At 40.5% G+C, this 10,710-nt stretch overlaps 1 protein-coding gene across 2 annotated transcripts; it reads right to left on the bottom strand.

Moving 5' to 3' along the window:
* Positions 1-1,369: 1,369 nt before the first annotated feature.
* LOC102197154 (sodium- and chloride-dependent GABA transporter 1-like) lies at positions 1,370-10,418 on the bottom strand. 2 transcript variants are annotated; one of them, XM_005749032.2, is made up of 15 exons: positions 10,091-10,418; positions 8,688-9,071; positions 8,357-8,488; positions 8,083-8,183; positions 7,825-7,934; positions 7,535-7,667; positions 6,758-6,892; positions 6,561-6,664; positions 5,793-5,917; positions 5,498-5,610; positions 4,706-4,837; positions 4,373-4,475; positions 3,968-4,068; positions 3,637-3,804; positions 1,370-3,491 (listed from the first exon to the last, which is right to left on the bottom strand). In XM_005749032.2, exons 2-15 carry the CDS (start codon positions 8,917-8,919, stop codon positions 3,051-3,053), a joined length of 2,130 nt encoding a protein of 709 aa, XP_005749089.1. In that variant the 5' UTR covers positions 8,920-9,071; positions 10,091-10,418; the 3' UTR covers positions 1,370-3,050. The 2 variants fall into 2 exon arrangements, with proteins under 2 accessions (XP_005749089.1, XP_005749090.1); XM_005749033.2 differs by lacking the exon at positions 10,091-10,418 and adding an exon at positions 10,003-10,021.
* Between the last annotated feature and the right edge of the window lie 292 nt (positions 10,419-10,710).

The raw sequence follows: 10,710 nt of genomic DNA, 5'->3' as shown, positions 1-10,710 counted from the left end.
CACTGGGGAAACTGCAGAAATTGCCTGCCCTAACCAAAAGCTAATTGTGTTCTGCTAGATTGCACCTAACTAATAAAGAGCTTCTTCTTCCTGTCCTCCTCTGCCAAAAAATGATGATGCACCTCTCTTTTGGACAGAAGACATCAGTTTGGGTTGTCTCAGTGGTGACTGGTTTTGATAGGTAATGATGTTAAATTGCACAACTGGGAATAAAGGAGGCTACTAAGTCATCCATCAGTGGCTAGTTTATATGAGCTGCGATTAGAGGCATTATTCAAAGCCTAGTCCACTCAAATAGATAGCTTTCTATCCCTGACCTGCCTCTTTTTCTCTCTTTGCTCTCTCGCTCTCTTTCTTACACACACACATGCACACACGCGCACATGCCCACACGCACAGTTTGCTATGAGCTACTACAGGGGACAAGTCATTCTTTTATCCACGGCGAGTCATTGTTGTGGTGTCAGCTGGTGCCGTCTCTTTTATCACACTGGAAGCTAATGGAAGCAGCAACTGTGGTAGGTGGGGGAGAAGATGCAGGCGCGCGCGCACACACACGTGCACATAAATACACAAGGAGCCGTAAGAGGTTGGGGAGATGGGGCGGGTGGGGACGGCAGGCCCCGGGGCAAGAGTTGTTTTGTGGTGATGTTTTTCTTGTTTGCTGAGGCCTCTCTATCAGTTTGTGTTTTTGACACTCAGTAAACCACAAGGAAGGGCTTCAGTCAATTTCGCTTTTGATGTGTAATTGCTTTTTATTTACTTTTTAACTGTAATGATGTTTTATTTTACCCACATGATAGAGTTAAACTGGATGTCATCTTCAGCCAAAGCTACAGAAGCAGCTACATGTCCCACCTGGTCTCATTCTAAAAGAACAAAAGATGAACGCAGCTACACAACACTTCAAGCCCCCCCCACCAAATCCATCCATGTAATTTTATTGGTTTCACACTTTCTTATATCTTTTGACTAGAAATGCTCTAAGGACAGGGTTTATTTACAAGCGAGGGAACAACAGCCAATTACTGCAGGAAGAGTCAGTGCAGGATATTTTTTATTTTTATTTTTTTGGATATTTGGAGTTGACCTAATTTTCTGGTAACAGTGTTACCAGAACCACTATTTCTTTCTGCTTGTTTAAAAAACAAAAGCTATAAGGGACATATGCCAGGCATGTGTTGTTTTTATATTTTCTATAACTCTTTATTTTTTCAGTCTTTTTCTGTTTGTAGAACATAACAATCGTGCTTTATCATGTGACACCATTTAGATACATATCATGTTTATATTATGTTTTACATTAGGCAGTGAGACAGTTAAAAATATACAAAACAATATTGTTTTTTACTAGACATAGGTTCTATTTTTAATATAATCGTCAGCATCTTCATTGTCATCATCATCATCATCATCATCATTTCGTATATTTCTGTAAGATATGTGCTTTAGCTTCTGTGATCAAAATATTATTGCAGAAAACAGCAACTCAGTTTTTTCAACATTTAGACAATAACTTCCAATGTATTACAGACATTCACAGTTACATGTTTTACACAGTACAGTTTTACAACAAACTTCCAGAGAAAACTGTGGTAGATTAACTTTATACAAAATTCACAGGACATGAACTGTAGCCATTTCACATTTTCGCTCAGTTGTTTTGCTTTTCAAAGTAAACATGTGCTGTTCAACCAGATGCCTTTCATAGTAGCTGCCATAGAAGCAAACTAACATTGTCTTGACACACCATGGCAAAACTCTGGTAAAATTAAAGCTTATGCTTTTTCGGTTGTAAAGCAAAGACAACATCAACAAAAAGAGAAACAGACCACTTGCTTAATGGCCTGCGCTTATACACCTACATATGTATTGCTGAATACATATTGATCAAACTATATTTGATCAAGACACACAAAGAAAAAAAACATGACTGTACTTAAACACAGAGTTGGTCCAGTTTTTTTTTTGTGCTAGCATACAAAGTGCTATTTTGTACTTCTGCCCAGTCATGTAAACAGACTATGGCTTAGTTGGAATTGGTGTACTGGCTTAAGGCCTACTCTGTTTCTCTTCTTTTGTTTGTCAGGAGACATCTCAGCAGTATTTCACTGATGTTCCTGAGGAAAGCATGCAAAACGTAAACAGGATTGACTGTCAGCATTAAGGGATAGTCGATGTTTGTAAATCGCTTTTCGAACCCTGTGCTTTTTATTATTATCATCATCATTATTATTATTATTGTACTTCTTTGTACCCTGTGCTTTACCAACCGAATACTTAATAGCATAGTTTTTGCTTTTGTCTGCCTATTGATTTTGGTCCTCCATCACAACACATATAGTATAAAACATCCTAAAAATAATTCTAAAAATGTTTTGATCACATAAAAGTTTTCTCTCTTTTTTTCACTGAAAAAATGAAGGAAAAATAACAGTCTCTCTCACACACATAATCTTTTGCAACAAATACTGGATCGCTCCAGAGCTCCTTAACATGAACTTCTTATTGGCATTGTGCTTACTCAGAGCTCCCCGTTTGCCGTGTGGCCATGTTTTACCTCACAGAGAGCAACATTTGGAAAAGAGACAACTGTGTGAGGTTTAGAAAACATCCACACAAAAAAAAGGAAAATTGACGCCATCCTTTGCACTCTTCAATGATGTCAATTTTGTTCACTACTTCATCTACTATATTCACACGGAATTTACTTGATTCATGAAGATATTCAACAAATCTCTAATCTATATCTCTAAGTTTTTTTTTTCTTTTCTCACAGTATTACACAGTATGTTTACATTTTTTTTTTTTACCCAGAATTATGCTTGTATTTGTGGACACTAACAGTCTTTGATATTGTTTTCGGAATGCAAACCAACAATAAGACATCGTTGGCTTGGTTTTACAAATGCAGAAAAAAAATTAAACATGGTTTGAAAATCGGTTTTGATCACATATTGCCCCTGGAGGTAGGTGAATCAATTATAATCTTGGAAGTCCTTTGTAATGTTCTCTTTTGTCTACATGCTCCATGAGGGTTTCTTTGTTGTCTACACGTTGGCCTCGGCATTGGTCAGGTTAGAGGTCGGGCTTGTTGGGTTCGGGGGGCTGACGGGCTCTGGTGGGCTAGTTGGGTTGGGTGGTGGGCTGGTTGGGCTAACTGTTGTGGTGGGAGGGTTAGCCGGACCAGTTGCGGTAGTGGTGGTGGTGGTGATAGTGGTGGAAGGACTTGTCACAGGATTCACAGGGCTAGAGGCGCTGGCTGGATTAGCTGGTGGAGGGACAGCAGGTGTCACTGGGCTGGTTGAGTTGACAGGAGCTGGACTGGTGGGGCTGGCGGTGTTCGCAGGAGCCGGGTTGGCTGGGCTGGCAGCACTGGTTGGATTGGCAGGGCTGGACAGGTTAGCGGTGTTGGTTTCCACTTGCTGCTCCGGTCCATTTTCCTGAGGTCGCCTGACAACTGCAGGGGGCTGAAGCATTATCCGAAGTCGCTGGGAGCAGAACACGTGGTGAAAATAATTACATAAGAGAAAGAAGATACTAGGTTACAGAGTGAAGCTAAAAACCTACAAATAAAAGCTGGCAAAATCTGTGCTGTTTACCCAGTGACCCAACAACAGATGATTTCCTTCTTACCTCTTTGTAAGTGCCCTTGAGCCCGAGATACATGTAGATCATATATCCTGGTATGAGAATCATGGAGGACAGCGCCATGAGCCAGCCTACTCCCTGACCCCAGCTTGGGAACACATAGTCTCCCATTGTGAGAGGAACCATTTGTACGGCGCTGAACAAGAACACCCCCTGTGGGAGACATGAAACCCTTTATGCATCCTGACACCACTGACTACAGGCAGCGCTGTCTTAGCCTGACATGGCTGCAGGCAATTAATATTGACTTTATTTATTGTTTCATTTTTCATGTCGTGACTTTAGATGTACTGTTCTGTTAGTTCGGAGGACTCACTGCGACAATGAGAGGGGTGAATACAACCCAGCACAACTTCCACCATATGCAAGGCTTGTAGCCAATCATCTCCTGGATGTTGTCATAGAACTTGTTCACACCTGCGAGACAAATGAATCTATGATCAGAATATTCATATCCAATTTATTTCAATTTGCCCCTGGTCTGCCATGCATGATGATGAGGATGGTGGGGTGGAACACATGAGTGCTCGTGACCTTGAGGCTGAACGTCGCTTGAAGTTGTGCACATATCTTTGGATGCACCTGAGGCTTTCAGCCTTTCACATATTAGATTTTTTTTTTTTGCAAACCTATTTTAAAATTGTAAAAAAAAGAAAAAGAAAAAAAAAGAAGCTTATTTTGTTTCTCTTGCTATGTTTAATGGAACATTCCCGATACACACCGTAGCACCAGGATATGGAGATGCATTCAAAGAAGACCAAGAACAGCAGGGACATTCCACTGGCAGAGTAGTAGTCGAACAGTTTGAACACATAGATTCCTCCCTGGTTACAGAGAAATTGATAGGTGTTATTGAAAACTTTATGTGCAAATATACTCTAGTGCTGTAATCAGTTAAAGCCACTGATTAAAATATAAATTGCCTTTTGCATAGTACATAGATGCACATGTTTTACTTGTATCTTTTAATAATTTTTCTCCTTTCTTTCACTGATTTGTGTAACGTAACGCCATGAATAGTCAGTGGTAATATGAGAAAGATGCCCTGCTGTACCTGCGTGATGTTTGAAAGTCCAATCACATAGGACACCAGACAGACAACCGCGATGAAGAGCTCTCGTCTACCTCTAAGAACTCTGGGAAACTCATCCACCAGAGCAGTGATGAAGCCTTCAACAGTGCAGAACTGAAGGACAGAGTCATAGAAACAGCATTAGGGATAAGTATGAATACTAGCACTTTTTTTGCACTTTGCTGCTTTTATATTCTTTAATGTGGGTGTTTTTAAAAGAACGGATTTCTACGTTTTGCAGAGATTTGCAGTTATGTAGCAAAACGCATTCTTTAACAGAGAACCTTTATTTAACTGGTTAGACTAACAAAGAACCGCAGTGTGCAGCAAACCATGGGACAAAATCACTAATGTAATCTTCTGAATGACCAAGCATTCACTTCTTGGATGCCATTTTGGTAATAGCTCTTGTATGCAAAAGCACTGTTGATATTAGAATAGGGTTAAAATTAGTCTTTTACTTTGAAGTGCTGATGCACATGGGCACTGTGTAACTGCATATATGGTGTTCAAATTTCTCTAGCTTTATTCAAACTGACCCATCATATATTAAGAGAAAAAACACACGCACACGTAAAGGGACCTGCAGGCAAATGGAGGTGATAAAGTTGCATTAAAAATACTTGACAGCCAATGTCAAAGCCCAGCTATATCTGTCCACAAGAAGCAAATTGCATGCTTATCATGCAGAGAGCAGGGGTGAGCTGCATGATATGTACCTGCATTTAAAATATTTAGGTCAGCCCATGAGCAGATCATCTCCAAGCCCCTTACCTGGCTGTCTATTCCCAGCATGAGCAGCATGGAGAAGAACAGAATGGCCCAGAGAGGGGAAACGGGCAATTGGGTTACAGCCTCCGGATAGGCTAGAAAAGCTAAGCCAGGACCTGGTTGGAAAACAGGAAAAATCATATTTCGTCAGGGTTCCTCTCACAGTATTCTGATAACGACATGCATACATATTCACACAGAAGGGTTGACTGATGCTGTTCATCAGTGAGCATCAATGACAGTGCAGCTTTTTTGTGCAGACGCAGAATCATTACAGAAGAAAACAATCTGTAGTTACCTGAAGCTGCTACATCAGCGATGGGTCTCTTTGTCACGTGTGACATGAAGCCAACAATGGAGAAGATTACAAAGCCAGCAAACATGCTGGTACACGAGTTGATGCAGCACACAATGATGGAGTCTCTGGGGAGAGGAAATGTAAAATACAGCTTGTGTCAAAGACTTAAATTGACTAACTCTTGTGCTTCTTAACCGATCTTCTCTGAAAAACCTCAAAATGAGGTCATCATTGTTACCTGTTCCTTTTCATTGTAGTGTTTTATATATATATGCAATATTTCTTAATTGTGAATGATATAAATATATTTCCATTCAAAACCTCACACCAAACATGACCATTGTCACATTTTTATAGATATAGATGTTGTAGAAAGCTAGATCCGTTTGAATCAAGGGCACAAAATGCACAAAATGAATGCAACTATTTTTATGTAACTGATTGTTTATGTGACCCAGAACCATGGGGCTGCTGGAGAAAACAGGCTTTGCAATAATAGTACTTTTTTTTCCTCCAGCACACACACCAACAGAAAGAAGCTGCCTTAGATTTTTATTATATTCATGCCAGGAACTGACATTTATAACCTCCTTTTAAAAGCTTCTACCGAGTAAGATCGAATTGGATTAAGTTATCTTATAAAGTAGCAACAATTTAATTACTTCTATCTTCAGGTATTGCAATTTACTCTCATATATTAAATTCAGCAGCAGTCTTTGTCGTTGTCTCAAAGATTACATCCTGTTCATGAATCATCACCAGTCTTACCTGTAAACATTATTATTGAAAGGGTTATAACTGCCTAGAGCTATAAGTGACCCCAATCCCAATCCGTAGGAAAAAAAGATCTGAGTAGCTGCATCGAGCCATACCTGAAAAAAGGAGAAAATAACTGCGTGAGGCCGTCGTCTGCTCACTCCGGCATGCAGTACATGGGTATGAATCATGTAATAATATGTCATTACCTCAGATTCTTTGAGCTTTTCAAAGTCAGGGGTGATATAGAACAAAATTCCTTCTCTAGCTCCAGGTAGAGTCACCCCACGGATGAAGAGAATAAACAGCATGAAGTAAGGATATGTGGCTGAGAAGTAAACGACCTGAAAATGTAAGACCATTATCAGCAGGGTAACATCGCTGCATTTTAACAATATATATGATCCATAGATTTATACATTTTCATGAGATCTGTAAAGTTTCTGTAGCTTTTCCGAACAACAACAACAACAACAACAAAAAAGCAAATGAAACTTCACTTACAGCTGGCCTGTTTGTCTCTCTGAATTTCTCACATGTGTGTGCAAAGCATGGGGCGATGGAGGATGGGATATTTTGTGACCAAACCAAATATTATTTTCCACGGTCATGTGATAAACCTCACTTTCAAAATGTGGCACCCCAAGAGAGGGAATCTGCCCCAAGTAAAGGGAAAAGATAAAGCCAGATTCTTGCAAGCGGCTGTTTGTTGCTCTACCTATCACAAATCCACATGCAGGATAGAGGAAGTGTCAGGAGTAGCAGAATTAGGGGAGCCACCATAAGGCAGAGCAGGATTAGTGAACATGAGTTTATGCTAACTCCTCTCCTATTTTGAAACAAATCTGGACGATACTGATTGCAATTTGAATGATTGATGAGCTGATATTAAAGTGATTAATATTGCATAGCTCACATAGTGTTCCACTTTTGGAATCAGCATAGCATCAGAGGTCTTGGGTAACCAAATCTATCAAACATCTTACCTTTCCTGTCCAGCCAACCCCTTTCCAAATACAGAAGTACACGAGGACCCAGGCAATAGCTAGCGTTATTGCCAGTGGCACTCGAAGCTGGCCTGGTTTCTCCAAGCCATCAGTCATTTGATGCATGTTGCGCCTATAAGTCAGAGGAAGCAACAATAAGACTATTATACACACACAGGGAAATAACCATGCAGCAGAGGAGGCTGTCTTTTATGTAGCTCGGGGAAGCATGCAGGACAGTTTAAAGCGCTGCTGTTGTGAAAAGCAAGAGAAAGCAGTCAATATCTTACTCCCAAAACTCCACCACTGCACTGGTGAGATTGGTGGTGTCTGCAATGCTGTAGTTTGTATAACATCTCTCTGTGTTCCATTCATTGTTACATGAGCTCCATGGAAGTTCCTGAAAAATAGAAATTTGCGATTTCCTTCTCCATGACAAATTTAGGGATTACCAGTTTCTTGCAGATATTGCAGGCTACATTCCCAATGAACAACCTTGCTCTTATCTTTCCTTCAGCTTTAAATGAAACACACTGTATAATACTTACAGTGGTGAAGGAGTTGTACAGGTAGTAAATGGCCCAAGCAATGATTATAATGTAGTAAATGTTGAGCCAGAAGGACAGAACAGCCGCTGCAAGGCCCACACCTGTCACAGAAAAATGAATTAGCCACTATACAACTATTATTGGATTTGAGTGTGGCCTCCACATATAGTGATGGCCATACTTATTTCTTATAAGCATCAACATCATAAATATTCATGCTTTTTTCATCAAAGTAAATATTTTCTGGTTACCTATAAATATTCTGTTCATATACCTTTAAACATAGGAGCCAGTTTCCACACACCAAGCCCTCCAATTGATGTGTATTGACCGAGGGAGCATTCCAACAGGAACAAGGGGACCCCAGCAAATATAAGGGTCAAAAAATAGGGAATTAAGAAGGCCCCTGGATGGACAAAAGGAGATTACGTTATGCACTTACGAGTTATCAATTTTAGGCTAAAATTGCCTAGAGTAAATTAATTACATGGCGATGATTTAATTATTTTTATGTTATCAGCACGATCACTTTGGTCAGTTCGACTATGTGTATCATAGAACTGAATGATACATGCAGTTAAATTAGCTATGAAAATAATATTTACCTCCACCGTTTTTTCCACAGAGATAGGGAAATCTCCATACGTTTCCCAGTCCAATTGCATAACCCACACACGACAGAAGAAAATCAAATTTCCCCCTCCATGTTTCTCTATCAGGCACCTCCTTTTTCTGCTTTTCGGGTTTCACATCCAGTGACTTGGGTTTGTCATTATTAGTGGCCACCTCATTCAGTTCTGTGACTTGTCCATCCGTTTTGGTGCCGTTCGTCGCCATGTCTCTGGATTTGGCAGAGGTCCTGGCAGTCGGACGGGAGGCTTCAGCACCAGTCCACGTAGACAGCAGTTTCGCGGTTTTTCGACCTAACCCCTGGACCAAATGTCTGGAGATGAAGCCTGTGCGCACAAGGCTCGTCAGTCGTCGTTAACCTGTAATAGAGTAGGCTAATTGATTGTCTCTTCAAGGGAGCGCAGAAAAAGTGGTTATTTAATAAGCAAATATGGACATGTTATATTCCCGGCAGGTGTAATAAAAGAATGGAAATCAAATATAAACACTGTTTATCTCTGATGTATGAATATGAAAACGCAGACTAGCGAACCCCCCGATCATTTGGCACCCTGAAGAAAAATTTCCATTTATGTCAGACTCAACAAACAACAAAAACCATCGAGGGCAAAGTCATGCTGACTTGCCCCAGAACTAAAACACAGACGGTAGATTGCACATAAATTAACAGCATTCAAAGCCAGACCAGCAGACATGGAAGCCTAAACAATGTTTGCAATTAATTATCCAGCAAATATTATTAAAAGATACCGAAAAAAATATTTATAAAAAAAAGCAAACAAACTTGGAGACAAATTACAGGATCCAAAACATACACATAAGCGCAAGACGCACCGTAGCGATAGCAAATAGCCTATGAGATTTAAGCACAGCGAAGTCCACCAATTACCACCTACAGATTCTTAACAGTTAACCACGTAAAGAGCTGAAGGCAGCAGGGATACAAAATAAACCTCTCAAACAAACTCGAATGCAAAACGCATTGTAGGGACAAAGGGATCTCCAATGCGTAAAAGCTTTACGCACCAGGCTGCACAAATTCCTACCCCAATCTACCCGAATAATTGAGAACCTTGCGCGTTATTAAACGCATGAAATCGCGTCCTCTCCACACTTGCAACATCCAAATGACTGGCATGCAGCAATCAATACACCATTTAATTGGATACAGCGCGTAGGTTCAGAGATCATCGTGCAATTTACATGAATCCCAGCTACATGTCGCTAGCCCCATTCACAGTTTAATCATTATCACATGATACGAAAAATAATATAAATAAAAATAATAACCATGCTTTAACCAGCCTCGTTTGTATAGGTGTTCAAACACGTACACACGCACAGACAGACGCAAGAATTCAGCACCCAGTTTACTCACAGTCAATCTGTGATCTGTGCCGCCGAGGATACGCTGCCTGCCACAAATCTCGGAACGAGGTATCCGTAGATTCCTCCTGTGGGTGAAGTTGTAAACTCCCAATATTTCTTGAAACATAAATAGATTTTACTTCCATTAAAAGACTTAAAGGGACCATGCAGCATTAGAGGGGTCCAAGCAGGAGCTGTCCAGCGGGGAGCAGTGCTGAAGACCAGGAGGATGAAGAGGAGGAGGAGGAGGAGGAGGAGGCTGAATCAACACGGGCAGCAGCCGCTTCGCCTTGTGCGACTAACATCAACAACCAGAGACTCAACTCCCATCTACACAGCCTCAATGTCATCTCAAAGTCGCCCCCCCCACTCATCCTCCTCATCCTCATCTATAGGCTGCACTGACATCGCACTTGCAGCCTGTTTGTTTTTATTATTTCAAACGATTTCCCCCTTTACATTTTAATTATTGCTGTCAAATAGGTAATCACATTTTTTTCTTTTTGACCATTATCCCCCCCAAACAAGAAGAGCAACTTTGTAAAACACTGGCTGAAATAAAGATTTCCCATTCACAATTATTCCTCATTTTAAAAGCGATAAACTGCGATTATTTCAGGGGCTTAAAAA

This window comes from Pundamilia nyererei, unplaced genomic scaffold, assembly GCF_000239375.1.
Source record: "Pundamilia nyererei isolate P.nyererei 1_Seehausen unplaced genomic scaffold, PunNye1.0 scaffold00236, whole genome shotgun sequence".
In the NCBI taxonomy this organism is placed as follows: Eukaryota; Metazoa; Chordata; class Actinopteri; order Cichliformes; family Cichlidae; genus Pundamilia; species Pundamilia nyererei.
The sequence above is the reverse complement of the archived record's forward strand: the minus strand, read 5'-3'. Positions and strand labels throughout refer to the sequence as shown.